The following is a 16671-nucleotide window of genomic DNA, read 5'->3' as shown; positions in this document are numbered from 1 at the left end:
AAGTATGATTAACGGTGCAGGTGAAAAGATTCCGAATGGAAACGAAGGCAGCCAAGACACTGGGCATCATCGTCGGTGGATTCATCCTCTGTTGGCTTCCCTTCTTCACGATGTATCTGGTGCGCGCCTTCTGTCCCAATTGTATTCATCGCACGGTGTTTAGCGTGTTATTTTGGCTGGGCTACTGCAATTCCGCGATAAATCCGTGTATCTACGCGCTTTTTAGCAAAGACTTCCGGTTCGCGTTCAAGAGAATTATTTGCAAATGCTTCTGCAAGCGGCGGGCGAATACTTTGAGACGTGGCAGCGATGGCAGCCAATTAGCCACGAGGTGAGCTTAAACTTAGTTTAAAGAATAATATAAATAACACGACCGATCCCTTTCGATCGTGAAAGCCGACGCGCACACGCCCCTTGAATAAGACACGTTCTAGCAAACGTGTTACACGCATACCATACGCATACATGTGAAAAGATGACGCAATTTGTTAGATTTTTATCAACGAGATACATAGCAAGGAGATAACAGATACATAATGCAAAAAGACCACCTTCCACCTCTTCCGATACAATTTGCAAATGTTTTGGCGAAAAAAATGTTCGTTACGATACAGACGTGTCTGTTGGCAGAAACGACCGGAGTCCCAGTTACTCGATGCAGGTGCCTCAACAAGGTGTATCCATCGACGATTCGGACCAAGATCCCAGCTCGGAACCGACGGTGCACTCGCACAGCGAATCAAGATGACTGTAGCGTGCCAGGTGTGGCGCTCAGCGCGTCACCTTCGACCCGACGACCTCGAAAGTAAGGATCCAGTCGTTCTAAATTCGAAAGAATCTCAACGATCCTCGACGACCATCCGAATCATCCGCACAACGATCCGTGCCGCGGAATCGAGCACGTTCGATCGTTTACCCAGAAACCAGTGTGTTCGCGAGTAATATATATACTAGTAGTCGCGACAAACGGTCGAGCTTCTTCGGTGTCTTACTTCGTTCCGTCAGCGAATGAAATACGAAGAGACGTTTCTTAGGAGATAAAAATTCGCTCAAGCTAGTCGTAAATCGAGACTGAAAACGATAAAATTAACAAAGAAAGAACAAATGGACCGACGAAGGATTCGCTGCCTAGAGATGGCAAACTGTTCATTGTATTCGTTGGAATAGTTAAATAGGAATTATGGCGAAAGTTGGAGCGCGAAGAAGAGGAAGAACGACGAGCGCGAGGGAAGCAACGACGGAGAATCCAGTGTACCATAAACGGATATTAAAAACGCAAGTTTCGTTATCTTTCAAAGTCAACAGCATCTGTTGGCTATCGAAGCTGCCTTTGACTATCGAGGCTCTCGGCTAACCGTCGCGTCATCGTTGTCACCGTATTATTTCCGTAGATTTTTCACCGTTTCTCGTTGGTTATACGCAATGATGGCGTTTAACGATCGCCTTCGCTGAACACGCGACATTCTGTGCGTTGTACAGCTTTCTTCAAACATTATCGATCGTTAACTAGATCATTTTTCAGTCTGTGAAGCAAGATGGTGAACGGATTTGAAAGAATTTTGTTTGGACATCCTGTAGCGAGCGTAATCGAGATACGCACGTATGCGCTGTAAAACATAAAGTATGTAAGTGTAAGTGTTGTTTCAAAAGAACGAAGGTAACTCGCTTTGGAATATTTTGTATGGACAGTTTCGATTCTTTCTCGAATGTATTACGATTGTTCGAGAGGGGACAGAGGAACGTACGAAATCGGCGAGATTCGTCGCATTATGTGATATACGTCTACGATACGTAAAGAAACGAACCGCACGAAAGAATAAATATGCGAATGAAATCCACGATAGTTGACCCCTTTCCTGCAAATTCCTCATTTCGATCCTCCGTTATTTCTGGTTTTTCACGGAAGAACATGGAACGAGTTCGACGTTTGACGATAAAGTCTCGAATGTACCAATTTTTGCAGTTCCACATTTTGGAAAGTTTAAATTTCGAAGGCCTTGCAATTAAACAATTTTATGTTTGGAAATTGTTAACCTCGTTCCAAATTCGAAAATTTGCGAATTTCACAGTTTGCAGCCTTAAAGATTCGCAATGTTCAAGTTGCACAGGTTAAACTTTGCAGCTTCAAGTGCTCGAGATCTCGTGTTTTGAGATCCCGAATCAACAAAATAGAAGTTTAAAAATTAACAAATTTCAACGTTCGGCGATACAGCTGCTAACCGCAGGTACGTATTTATACGTAAAATATATATATCGAGAGAGAAATACGTAAACTTATGTATTTCAATTTATCGCTCATCGAAATCTTTTTTTTTCCTATTCACATATTTTTCCGCGTGGATCGGAACATATATATATATACATATAAAACAGTCATCCAGCAACAGTTGATAAGCTATGGAATCGAAAAAACTAACTTTTGGAATTTTTGTCCGTCCGTTTGTTTGTCCATTTGTACTGGCATCGTGTAAAAATTGTTGAATGGATTTTGATGGAATCTTCCCTTCTATAGTTTCGCGTCCGAGAAAGAAAATAGGAAACGAAAAGAAAACATTTTGTAAAAGCTGAGAAATAGCCTGGAATCCGAGTTACACGCGCTCCCATATTTGACAGAGATCAAGCAACGATGGCTATCTTTTACGCGGTGCTTGCTCAGAAATCGAATGTTTTTACAATTTTTACTACTTTTTAATTTAACTAACCGTTAATGCAAAAAATGTGTAGATATTTCGTTTATAAAAATTCATCCGCTTAAAAATTCTGCCGTATATTGGTAATTCACGCGAACCAAGTCGCGATCAAAATCTGGTTTTCTGTAAACGAAAAATTCATCGACTTTAATGTATTAAATCAACGTTTACTCCTATAATAGATCTATCGTATAATTTCCTATATTCTTTGTAACACATGCGTGAAAGCGACGATTCGAATTGAACGGAAACGGAAAGGAGATACGCGGTACACAGCATTAGGTGGAACATGGTAATTTATCGATCTATTCTAAAATCGATGGCAATTACGTAACGCGCGTTCGTTCGTCCACGCGTTAAATAATTATTCCAATCGAATCTATTTCAATTTTCGTTCGAAATTAAAAAAAAACTACGTTTTTCAATCGCTTGAAATTCCTAATGATGCGAAAAAATGAAAATAAAGAAAAAAGGTAATCGGAGCGAAAGCAGTTTCGGCAAAGACCGCTTAGCGACTTACAAACTAGTCGACGAAGGAGGAGAGAACGAAGAATGGAACGTGCGTTTTACGGTTAAAAGATCGTCGACACGCTCAGTTGTCCGGTCTTTTACCTTTCGTTCGCGTGATCCACGAATTCCTAACCGACGCGACGTAAGCGTAGGTCATGGTTGCCATTCGCGAGACACGAGGAAGTTGAGAGAGGCACGAGCGGCAAAGCGTCACGGACATCGAAGAAAGTATAAAACGAGTAAAAACCCGTCTCTTTCGTTTATCAAGTTGGACGAATAATTTCGTTAGTCCTTTCATCGGAATTTTTTTTTTTTTTTTTTATATCAACTGCTTACGATTTAATTTCTTGCTGTTTAACGATGCAAATACGTACTACGATGTTCACGTTGTGTTAAAAATGAATATATACCGTTAAGTGTGTAGGAAAAACGGCTTGATCAAACACGTATCAGAGAATACCTTCGATTTACTTTTTGTCGATCATCGTCGGTATCACTGCCCTGCCGATCGACCGTAACTACCGAAACATTGTGTACTCTCTAGGAACCGCGCGAAACACCCATCGATAGTTTTATTATGTTTAAAAACCAGAGTTTAAAAACTAAAGTCGCTGGAAACTCCGCAGTCGAATAATTAATCGAGTAATTAATCGAGTAGTCGTCGTAAATTAATTCCGTGATGCGGTGGATCAAAGCAAATTATTCGTTTGACACGAAATCCCATCGATGGTGGCCCGTGACAGGTCAGATAGTATCCGGCTGTCCAGTAAATTAACGAATTCACCCAGTCAAAGCGGTGACCTGCTTTCGTAAAACTTTTATAAAAACCGATTACCTACCCCTGTGCGGATGCAACCGGACCAGCTGCAATTCGTGTTTTATTTTTCATCGCTAAGACAGCGGATTCCTTCGAGACGTTCCTTATTTCGCAGATACACGATGGAAGGGATTTTTATAAAGTAGTACGAGTCTGTTTACGATGTAACGTTTAATTTTTTCTTCAAAGATTTGATTATTCGGTTGTTGGATTACGTGTAAGATTCGTTCCAAAGTGAAAGACCTATGAAAGACCTATGAAAGACTTAAAAATTACACAGGTATTAAAAATAAATAAAGAATCGAGTGAAACATAAGCCGAAATTAAGTGAAAATGAAAAGTAGACTAATTTATTCGCGTGTAAATTAATTTACTTGCGACTATTAACGAACAAGCAAGTGTAAGAGAAAAGAGAACGAATGCGAATTAAGTTCGTTCTCGTTGGTGTGTGACAGACGCGGTTGCGTGGAACGAACTCGAAAGGCATTCGTCAAATTCGATTATCCCCTCACCGGTGAAATAACCCCCCCGCGACAAGAAACGCGTTTCGTCAGAAATTCTCGATCAAACGTCGCGATGCGAAGATTATTCTGCCTTTTTTCTTTTATTACTTTGACAAAGAAAGGAAAAGGCGGCTACCAATCGTTAGTAGCTTGTAACGAACCCAACTTCCCTTCCTTGGACATACGCTGTTTTTATCTCGATCGACGCGACTGTTAGAAGATAAAATTGGTTACGCCTGAGAAAACGAATCATACGAATATAGGTATGTAGAGGAGGAATTTTTCATGTCTTTAAGTTGTTGATTTTATAGTTTCCTTAGCAGCGCGTAGATTTGTAACGAAAAATTTGGATTTTTCACAGAGGTCAAAAGAACTGTGCGATAAAAGCTCCTTTTTCCAATTCTATTTCTATCGCAGGACAATTATCTTGCTCCGTTACCATTTTGTCAGAATCGATTCTTCCGTTTCCAACTTTCGGTCGAACTTCGTTAATTGCGTCGTTCGAAAATCCTAGAGTTCCAAAAGGACGAAATTATAATATTCGAGAACTCTGACGATTCACCGCTCCTTTGCCAAGACGAATCGTACAATTTTCCCAAGCCGATGGTTGCTCGATATAAAAAAAAACAACCAACGATCGACTCGATCGGTTGGTTACTTTGCTTGCGGCAGATTCGTGGCCATGACCCTGAACCCATTATGATCTGCCACGTAATGAACCTGTTGCAGAAGCCCGTTTGGATCGATATAGCTATAAGCACCCCTGGTCGTCCCATCCAAAGATCTAGATTCTGTTTTCGCGCTCGAATCTCCGGTATAACTGTAATCGTATTGGCCTAAAGAATCTTGAGTGTGGTGGAGGGCGCTGTGCAATAGTCTGTAGGGTAAAACCGGAAGTACATAGGGCGCAGGGACAGTTACAGGCGTCTGGATGGTGTCCACAGATGATTGTTCTTCGTTCTTGCGTTGTCTATCGGATCGAATGGATGACGATGGCGATGAGGAAATGGTCGACGAAGGCAATATCTTTGAGAGACTCGGGTCTGGCTTTGGCACCTCGATCCTTTCAGCTTCCGATTTCGACAGCAAGAATGGATTGTTCGGGTTTTGCTGAAACGGTATGACGGTTTTAGCGATTTGAGACTTTGCACGTCAATTCGCTGAAATTTGAGACAGAGAATTTTCGTCTCGTAAAATAGTAACTGTCGGTTTTTCAACGCTAAAGCTACCGATTAAAAGGATCGTGCAATCTTTACTGAAATACGTCACGCGTACAAGATGATAAATAAAGAGACATAAGGGTAATCCGCGTGCTTTCAGTAATTCCGAAGATAAAACGCTCGAGTCCAATGGTTTTCCCAATGGAACAATTATTTTAGAAAAAATTGCACCCAATTGTCGTTTCTACGAGATTAATAGAAAAGTCAATTCTCACTATCAGTTCTCGATGCTCGCGTAATGATAAAAGATATTTCGTATAAACTGAAATCCAAATTTATAAAACGAATATGTAATCGTGTTTTTAGACAGGAAGATTCACCGGTCGCGTTTGCAGCTAGTTTTCCAATCAACAAATTACCAAATTTTATCAAACGTTTCTCTTGTCTTGTCTCGAAGCCGGCCAGCTGAACGATATTCGGTTTTATTAACGTGCAACAAACCACTCGCGGAAAACAAAAGCCGCGTTAACGTATATTTGCAGGGTTTCGTTCGTGTTTATCTTTGCGCGCGTTATATACATCTTATTAAGATCGCGGTGAATGTAGCATGTACGAGTACGTGGCAACGAGTAGTAGCAAGCAAAATTAATAAAAATTAGTTAATAGCAAAGAAAAACGATCGCAGTGCGCTATTAATTACGTACACTTGATCTTTTCAAAACGTACTTTCCTCGATCGTTTCTAAGAAACACGGAATAGTTTCGCGTCGAATTTTCATAGTTTTTATCCCTCGCCTTAAAACGTATTGAACGTGCACTCACTGCGATTTCACGAACAGCTAAATTCCTCGTGTCATGGTTCGCGAAGCTAAAATAAGGTGGCAGGATCTCGTAAGACAGGATGTTTGACTGATAATTCGATCGATCTGTCAGCCGCGACTCTTGTAGCTCCTCCGAGCGAGACTTCTTCTTCGCTTGCGGCTTATCCTGAATCGCCCGAACATCGTTTTTCGGCGGCTGTGGTAAATTACTGGCGCTCACTCTGAATCCATTTTCATCGTCCGCCGTGTAAGTCACTGTTTGCAAAATGCCATTCGAGTCGATATACGAATAACCTAAACGAGCAGAAATTACTATAGAAAATCCACTTGTATACATGGAAATATACGTTTCGCTACTATCGAATGATATTAGAAAAAGATAAGAAGAAAAGATACAACGCAATTCGAATGTCGAATAACGTACGTATAGTAAGGTACATTTTTTATTTAGCACTAGAATAGAAAACAAGATAGAGGATCGGTCGTGGTACTTGGTTGGTGGAACGTACACGATGAAAAGGATGGCGGAAAAGGAAGAAGGCGCGCGTTGCTTAAGAGACTCAAGCAGCAAAGATGGATTTATCGTAGGGGCGTCGGTTGCGTAACATCGATCATCGTAAAGCGCACGTGGGCCATCCTGTCTATCTCGAAACGCTCGAGAAAGCAACGTATGGCATTCGCGTGCTTTCACGAGTCGTCCGACAGATACGAATAAACCGTTTTATTTTACTTATAGAAGAAATATAAGGCTATGTAAAAAAAAAAAAAAAAATGCGATGCGATTTTTCTCAATTTCTATGGAAACTACAAAAAACCTGGATACCGTGTTATCGAAAGACAAAAGGGTTAGATCATAATTAGAAAATGATATGGACGAATAAAGTTAGAAGACTCTGCCAACGAATCTTAAACTCGAAAGTATAAAATAGAATCTGTGCGAGAATGTGAGAAAAGTTAGGGACAATTTCAAGACAGTGCTTAAAAACGGGCATGACGACGATAAGATGATTCGGACGGCATTTACGGTGAAATCGCCAACAATCGAAGCAACCTTCGGGCAAAGGTAATCGCGACGACTTACCGCCCCGCGTGATGCCGTTCGAACTGGATTCCGATTTTGCGTGATGGGGTCCCGTGAATGAGTAACGATATCCGCCGGATCCGTCCTGTACGTGGTATTGCCTCAACGGCGTCACAGATCCTATCGGACCGAGCCAAACGTTCGCGATCGGAGTCGTGCAGATTCGTCCGAAAATCGCACTCAACAGAATCATCTGAAAAAAAAGTAACTTGTATGTTTCGTGTATACGAAATAGAGGAATTAGTAGATGGACCAGTCGCTTTTACAAAAATACGCCTAAAGGATACGTTATAGGAACAAAGTTTGGAATAAAATCTCGTTGCCTATTTTGTTGACGCTAGCGATTTCTATTCTTATTGTTAATAACTATAAAAACTATAGATCCATGTTGCGCGTTCTACCTACTACGATGGAATTGCACGATCTCGATAAGCTAGTCTTGCGGTTCACGCGAAACACGGGCATTTGCTTCCATGTGATTATGAATTCATCGGATCCGATTCTGGTCTATGCACTCGTGCTTCGCATGATACGACGATAGCGATAGCGATAGCGACGCGTAAGCGTTGCCGGTTTATCTTTGCTCTATTTCCATCAATTTCCCATCAGCTAGTCAAATATTAATCGTAACAGCGCTTTCATCATTTTTACCGTGCTTCCCCATATTTTACAAAATGAAAAACACGTCGTTTGAAAAAAGCTTAACAAGTTTTCACTTAACCAAACGACGAATGTATTGGTTTTTAACAGAGATATAGGCCATTTTCTTCTTTTAGCTAGTCGATAAAATTTCCAAACTTTATGCCTCTGCTTTGTATTTTACTTTATTTCCTGCATCGCGTTTTCTCTATAAGGAACAAATGCTTCCAACGATTATTATACATCGATAAATCCTCGAACCTTCGTGCCTATTTCTTTCGTTTCTCTATCTAAAATCATAAATCATAGAAAATCAGAGGAAAAATCTCTAAAATCATAGAAAAAGATAGAAAAGTAGAAAAATAGAAAAACGCAAGCGGAACAAAAATCGAGCAACGGAAATTGCAGCGAATGTCGCGTCGGTTCCACTCGATCGAAAGAAGCCACGGAACGACTAATGGATTAACAAGCGATTCGATTAGCGATAGTTTGTCGAGCAACAGGACGTTGAACGGGGTGGCAGCATTCCACGCAAACGTTTACCAGCATTTAGTAGGGCGTCTGGCGCGAACACTTGCGCTTCATCCACCAATTTCCGACCCCGATCGCAGTCGTAGTCGTTGTCGCTTACTCGCACTCTTTCCACGATTATTTTATTTCCACGATATTTACGAAAGATTTACGCGTAAAAATTCCACTTTTGAGATGGATCCTGTGGGAAAGCACAGACCAATACTTGACAAGAAAAGAAAGTAAAACTTATGGCCGATCGTTCCGCCCGTAAGCAAAATCGAGAACAAATATATGCATAATACACTCACGAGTATCATGTTCGTGGTATGCAGAGCAGGTTGTGAAGAATCGGTCTCGGCAAGAGGTAAATCCCGGCGCGGCGTGGCTCGGCTAACGGTTACGTTACGAGAGTGTAAGCAGCGGCGCACGTCTTCTTATATAGCCTGGCGTACGCCGTGTCTCCCACCATGTAGACGCGGTGGTCAGAGCCCTACTACGAGCTCCTACAGGATGCTACGAGGTCCTATAGGTCCCTGTGGGACACCGTCGGCGAACCAGCTCGAAGCATTCGCGGCCATCGCAACACAAATCACCCCGAGTTCGATTTCCAGGCCGATAAATCAATGTTTATTGGCTATGGTAGGAGGCGTCGATCTCGCGCGCATTCCAGCCCGGGGATGCTCGTTTTCTAGACCGGATGCCATTCCAACGCCACCTTTTGAACCCGAGTCGGCTCGAGTTTCCTTCGATGTCGAGGCAGCGGCGTCGTTAATCCATGCTCCATCCTCCAGTCGATGGGTGGACAATGGTCCAACGAGATTGCTTGCCTACGTAGCGGAAACTCGACCATCGACTCGAACATGATTTAGTTTTAGCACACTGTTCTTCCATGTTTTGCGATTCGAAACGATCCAAGCTTCGATATCGGTTTTCAGCGGTGGATTCCATCGTTCCTGTTACCTGCTATTTTCTTCCTTCTTTACGTCTGTTTTATTTATTATCTGTCCTATCGCTGATCCTGACGATCGAACATGTACGAGTATTTTACGATAACACGATCGCAGGATGAAAATTCTTCATTTTTAATTCCTATAATAGGGATAAGTCCAACTATGTCATTGGTACCATACAGAGGATGCCTGATTATTACCTATCACACGCTATCCAAACAGTTTATTTATTTCCTTGTACGATATATACACGTATATACCCGTATATAGGTAAAAAATAGAGAAAACTGCAAACGCTCGTCAACCTTCTTATACGAGCAGCGACTCTCGCGTTCGTTGAGTCGTTTTGGACAAAAGTCGCACATTCTGCAAAGCCGAGTTCTTCCGCCCGTAGCAGAAACTACCATAACTCGTCAGGCACTAGTCGCAGAATTCTCTGAATTCTACTGCGTGAAACAAATCTACCTCGACTCGTTCATTTCTTCAACGGTTATTGCCACCTATTTAAAAAATAGCCAACGTCTCGCTTCTCCTCTCTGCTTTCAGAAAACGACTATCCAGAATGCGAAACGGTCCAACTTTGTTAAGCGACCCGCGGGTCACAGCTGGAGCGGCAAGATGGCTAGTCGTGTAACGATGCGCCACGTCAGGCACTAGACGCGCTCCTCGAAGTAGCCTTCTCGGCTTCCAACTCGCTTCCCAACCGCCCGTTCTTGCTGTTTCGCCTATGCGCGTTGCCCGCACAGCTGCACGTTCCGTGCACGATGACTGTACGACGGCCATTCGATGCCGGCAACCACGTTTAGTGGCAATGTCAAAAGCGACGCGAGCCGCCCACGTGGTCCCGCAATGAAAAATCCTTCGTCGGCCACTCGTTGCCCGGACGCGAGTCGTGAGTTACGCCTTTACGATGGAATTGATGAACTCGTTGCGCTCCCTTTGCGTTCGTCGCATTAGCCGTGTCGAGCATAAATTTCCTACCTCGCCAGGCTTGAACTTTAAGTCCAGTCTTATCCTCTGGTTCCGTTTCTTTATTTTTTCCTTTCGCACGCCGTCTTTTGATTTTATATCAAACTTGATCGCGAATTAAACGGTAAAATTTCCTTCTGTCTTAATATCATACATCTAACGAGCCTGGTTTATTCGCCAGTTGGTTAGTCAGTTGTAGCAGTCAGTGTATGCAAATTGAAATTTTTATGAACGCAACTAAACGAGTTGGACTGGAACAGAGACTCGATCGCTCGTCGTGTTGCTTCTAGCGCAAGAACGTGTCATTCTGCAGAAGGGGAAGTTTACAAAAGACAAGAATTTTCGAAAGATCAAGATGTCTCAATCGGTCCAAGTTCAGACAGTTCAAAAGAAATTGTCCCTTTGGCCGTGATACGCGGCTTCCGAAATTATGAGCTTGCAAAGATCGGGTCGACGTCTTTATTGCGCGACGGTGCTCGTTTCGCTCGTAAAACTCTCCGCCAGAAATACATAATCCTTATGTTGCGTGCTTTTTAACGATCATTTTTTCCCTTCCTACTGGCCTATCTGTTGCTCCATCCACCTAACTCCTCCTCTGTCTCTCTCTCTCTCTCTCTCTCTCTCTCTCTCTCTTTGTCTCGTTCTTTCGATACAACATACCAACGCATGTGGACACGTGGGCAATTGCGTGCATACAACGTCGCGCAGGAGTCTCTCACGCCGTACGCCCTATTGTACGTACGTGTTAAAGTGTCCAAGTAAAGGAAGCTCAGAAGAAAAATGAACAGAAACAGGTGCGTTTGTTTCTAAAAACCAGGTAAGTTGAGGATCCGGAGGATTTTTCCACGAAATCGCACATTTTTCGATATTTTTCTTTATTATTGTAAAATAATTAATAATTAGCGATCAATTATAACGATCGATTTGGATGCAAATACAAAAAATGTCACGAATCGTCTATCCTGTGCGGAACCACGAATTAATTTCACCAGCTAAATATCGTAACGAGAACTCGTCTTTCAATATTTTTGATATTTTTGCGCTCAGCGTGTACGTTTACACTTTCAAATATCTCACAAGTATATAAAAATGGTCCACTTAATAAACCTACTAGTTAATAAAAGTAGATACATGAATATTCGCAATCCGATAAAACTCGCGTAATTTATAATTACCTCTTTGCACAAAGTTAACAACGATTGAGACTTTTGTACCTTACTGCATACGCGGCTGTAGAGACCTGTTGGTCGAATCGACACCGCGGCTATCGCAAAGAAAAATTCGCCAGGTGAAAATTACGAGCGGCTCTCGTAAAAGCTCGGCATAAATAACGTGGGGGGAGATCGTGACATCAGTTCGAACCTGGAACAAAAGAAAAAGAGAGAGAATAGCGGTAGCTCGTCTCTTTAAAAGTACCCCAGACCACCGTTCCTGTCGATCTCGATACGACTCTACGTTTAAGCTTTTTCCTCGATTTTATAAACCACCACCAGACGATTCCTTCGGCCGAAATAAATAACTATACGAAATAAATATCAAATATAGTATATTTGTAAAGTAGTACGATAAGTGGGAAAACTAAGTTTCTATGTATTTTATTTTTCACCCACGTAATTCTATTTACGTACAACCGTCGCTGCAAAGGGAAATTAAGACCTGAAAGTACATAAGTTACTCGCATCGAGTAAAGAACTCTCTTGCGAAAAGTTGGAAAATTTTGCCAAGGTCTGGTAGGACGTCTCTGACATTCATTTCGTAAAATACGCGAAAGGTTGGTCGGAAATTCTGGACCAGCCTTTGCTTGTCTAAAACCTGCTGGAATACGACATGACGACGTATACGTACATAAAATGTAGTACAGAAAATAATACGCGTCTTTCTTCGCAACTACGCGATACGATACCATTTTCGAACGTTCCAACCTGGCAACTTTGTCTAAAACGACTTTCTTCCAACAAGTTCTACAGAATATTTATAAAGATAAAATAATAATGGGGTTAAGTGAAGCATGATAATTACTTTACGAATTCGACTGTTCCATAAATTTTTCTCCTCTTACAAGTCACCATTTTTCATACTCTATTCCCGAATCATTATCACTTTAAATATCCATCGACACGTTTTTCATATCTATTCTATCGTATTTCGTAAATATCCATTACGATTTTAAAAATCCATCGACGCATATTTTATATCAACACCGTTCGCGTTTCGCTTGATTCTATTCAAATATTTTTCCGCACGACGTTCTTCCAGCATTGTTATTTCACAAATGCAGCAAAAGTAGCCTTTATTCGGTGCTTCTAAACTCCTAGCTCCTACTATTCCGTCGACTTCCAAAGTATTTTTCTTACACGTTTCCCATCTCTTGCATCGATATCCACATTGGTCAACTGACAAACGCGACAAAATTTTGCGAAAATATTTTCCGTAACGGTTGATTTTAACGCTACTCGATTGTACAGCGTTCCCGACGATTACCCCTTCATTTCACTGTATACGTTTGAGATTCATACGGAAGAAGATTATTTCTGTGCTAAAGATCATTGCCAAATTACGAAGAGCCTTGAAAAACATGCCATCCTCAGTGGAGAATCTGCGGAGGAAATGAACAATGCGCTAAGCGTAGAATTGGAGCTTCCTTATCGAGCAGCAATGTCAGAATTTATGGCGTATTATTCGGAATAATCGTAAATCATGGTGCAAGAGCGCAAAGGGACGATGAGAGGCTGACTGTTGAAAGCGAATCGTCGAAAAATATTCGTACGACCAGCGTTGTTGTACCGGTCTTCCCGTAAATCAGCCGGTTTTTCGACGTGGCCATCCGGCTTCTGTGCCTGTGCAGAAACCGCTGATCGATTCGTATTCGGTATTCGTATTCGTAATCGGCCAAAATCGACGTCGACTCCAAAGGGAAACGAGCAACAAAAAAAAAAAAAGGAAAAAAGAAAAAAGTTCATCCCACCGTAAAAGGTTTTACTGCGGCGTATAAATATTACTGCTGCGTTCCTCTTGCGTAAGTATAGTCATTTTTTTGAGCCGCGAGCCGCCCGAAGAATGGGAAAGGGTTCGAAAGGTTTATCGTAACACGGTGTCGAAGGAATGTTGCTCCTTTTAGTTGCATCGCTCGTTCGTTTGTTTCCGATAATGCAAATACCAAAGTGAACGTTTGCGTGTAAATAATAAAAGAAAGCAGGAAAAATTCGTCTTACTGGTTTGGACGTGAACGTCGAGTTAACATTCAAAGTAAAAGGAAGAAGCGTGAGATCGATGGATCTCAATTGATCGGCGAACAGGCTAGATACAGCCTTGTGGTTTATCGAGTTAGGGGCTTCTAAACGTGGTCGGCGGTGAAGAAAAGTTCGCCTGGATAGTCGGCCAATCAGCAAATGGTGATCTCGGTTCGGACGTTAGTTCTTCCTTGTAGTACACACGATCGTACACGAGACTAGACTCACGATCGAGTTCACGGCAGTCGTGCATTCTCTCTGTTTATCGCTGTTCCACCTCCGCAAGCCTAATTACAGGGTTGTTTAGCGTTATCTAATCGATTTGCACGATCGTCTGCTGGAAAATCAAGGTAAAAACTGAATTCCGATATAAACGTCCAACGAGACCGTGCGAATTTCAATTTTAATCGTTATACTTTAATCGCGATACTTTATACCGATGTACTTGGTGACGTCGAAAGATGTTGTGCGTAAAATGAAACGAAATAAAGTGATTTCAGATTTTGCTGATCTATTGTGCCATGTGTATTGCGTTTGTGCTTGGTCGTTGGTGTCTTTCTCCGATATCTACGTATATTATATCTTTGAATACAAAGTCTTTTCGTTTAGCGATTCAAAGATGAGAGCTTGATAAGAGCGTTATTTCGTGTAATTACGAAACGAATTAAGTTTATTTTGCTTGGTACGTATATCGTTGTATCGCCGCATCTCTACAACGCACATGTATATCGTGTACTGTACCGATCTTGAATTGCATCCTTTGAAATAGCGAAAAAACGAATAGCGATTTCCATTGAAAACAAATAAATAAATATATACGCTAAAATTATATCTGTCATAATTTACGCAAGCGTAATATTCTATAACATGTATCTTAATATAAACATTCAAAAGTTTTCAGTATAACCGTATCGAGGAAAGGCTAAATATGTATACTTGTAGTATGAAAGTGGAAAGACAGGTTGGTTTCGCGATCTATCGACGAAGCGATCGATCCTGCTCCTCCACGTCGTTTCCCAACCAACTTGCAGATTCGATCGACGAAAGGATTCGCGTCGAGCACCTCCTACGAATTGCGTGGGCGTCGTTATCAGGCGGAAAGGGCCACGAACACGACTTTAAGTTAATATTGCTTCTCCGATAATGGATTAATTGCAAGTGGAACCGAGGATCAACTTCCTGCTTCGCGATATCTCTCGGCGAAAATAGAAATCGAGTACTTGCTCGTTATTACAGCAACGTAGAACTAAATCCCTGCTTAAATAAAACTACAAGTTTCTTACGGGCACGTCTCACTTTTCCAACGTATAACATGCAGTAAAAAATATCCGTGGTGGTTTAACTTTCGAAATTAGAAGATCTCTGGTTCTGAAATATTATCAAATAGACGAGTAAAAACGAGAAAACAGGGAGAAATGAATATTTCGAACAACCTCGTTTAAAGTCCACGCTTACGCTTTTACGCTTTAACATTTGCCTGTTGAAACAACTCGGTGAAAGAATTCGCTTCACGCTCTAAAATTCCATTTCTATTCTCGATTTCAAATTACGAATTCTTTCGAAAGTACAGAAATATGCTTAGAATCGTCGTTCAGCACACTATTCGGAAAGGATACGATTTAAAAAAATTCACAGCTGAATGCGCGCGTTTGAATAGGTGTTTTTTTTTTTTTTGCAAGACAAGAGGGACTTGTTTGGCGAAAGGTCAAGATTCGTGACGACACCGTTATTACGCTTCCCGTTGTCGAACCACGAATTATCCGGTCACGGTCGCGTATGCGTAACATACGCTGAGCATTTTATCAGTGAAACTGGCTGGATGTTTGTATTATCTGGAGCGCGAATCGTCGTTCCTTTCCGCCTTCGTCGTGTTGCATCGTTGGCGGCCCCGTGCCGTGCCGTAGACACGCGCGCCAACGTTGCTCTCTTCCGTTCTACCCTTCCGCTTAAAAAGCTAATATACAAAACTATACACAGCACAACAGTGGGAATAAAACGAAACATACGTGCATGTATGTGTTGAGAAACTTGGGTTACACCAAAGTAATTCGTAAAGTTAATTATTCAAATTTTTTTAAACTATTTTATGGAAGGAGACCATAGAACTATGTGCGATTAAGCGTAATTTCATTTCACTACAGGATAACGACGCGAAATATCGTTTCTCGGTACAGGGCTGACAATTACCACAAAACATAGCTACAAATTTCTTACAAGTCGTTACGTTCTTTCATGGTCTCGCAGCATGCGTCATTTATCTTAGATGTTTGCGCCTGCTTCCACCATACATTCTTCAATTCTCTATGCACCCTTACATTCCAATTACAATTACAATTTCTTTACAAGATTACGAGTCGGTATAATCATTTGGAAAACACGATCAAACTACAGATAATGCTACATATGATGATTCCGTTTTACACGAGAGCCTACGTTTCATCCCATATTACACGTTGCAGCTTACAGCAGGATGAACCGATTGTTTTCTTATCTGAAACTCCCAAGGGAACGTTTCTATAGCAGCGTCGAATGTTTTCATTGCATATATGGCGCGGCCATCATCCAAAATCGACCACAAGATCGTTCTCACGTAGGACGAAATAAAGCGACCAATGCGAAAAACGAATATTCGGATAAACGTTGTTCCACGATATTCAAATACCGTCACTTGCTAAAGCATCAAAATCAGAAAATAAAAGTTCAAACATTCTGCTGCGTACTATGTATATTTGTTTGGAATCTGGTAAAAGGTCGATCGATAATTTATCAACGTATTCACACGTTTACGA

General features: G+C 41.6%; 2 protein-coding genes across 3 annotated transcripts in view; one reads left to right on the top strand and one right to left on the bottom strand.

Moving 5' to 3' along the window:
• Positions 1 to 1834, top strand: part of Oamb (Octopamine receptor in mushroom bodies) — a 106268-nt gene extending 104434 nt beyond the window's left edge. For both annotated transcript variants that reach the window (XM_076624852.1, XM_076624853.1), the window contains exons 9-10: positions 21 to 331; positions 631 to 1834. In XM_076624852.1, coding sequence (XP_076480967.1) covers positions 21 to 331; positions 631 to 748 — 429 coding nt within the window. In that variant the 3' untranslated portion in view covers positions 749 to 1834. The remainder of the gene's footprint in view (positions 1 to 20; positions 332 to 630) is intronic.
• A 2335-nt stretch (positions 1835 to 4169) lies between these two features.
• On the bottom strand, positions 4170 to 9148 carry CPR16 (cuticular protein 16). The gene is made up of 4 exons (XM_033347506.2): positions 9042 to 9148; positions 7582 to 7774; positions 6502 to 6794; positions 4170 to 5630 (listed from the first exon to the last, which is right to left on the bottom strand). The coding sequence occupies exons 1-4, from the start codon at positions 9048 to 9050 to the stop codon at positions 5175 to 5177; spliced, it is 951 nt and encodes a 316-aa protein (XP_033203397.1). The 5' UTR covers positions 9051 to 9148; the 3' UTR covers positions 4170 to 5174.
• Between the last annotated feature and the right edge of the window lie 7523 nt (positions 9149 to 16671).

The sequence above is a fragment of the Bombus vancouverensis genome, chromosome 15 (assembly GCF_051014615.1).
Source record: "Bombus vancouverensis nearcticus chromosome 15, iyBomVanc1_principal, whole genome shotgun sequence".
Taxonomy (NCBI): Eukaryota; Metazoa; Arthropoda; class Insecta; order Hymenoptera; family Apidae; genus Bombus; species Bombus vancouverensis.
This window is presented reverse-complemented; position numbering and strand designations above follow the sequence as displayed.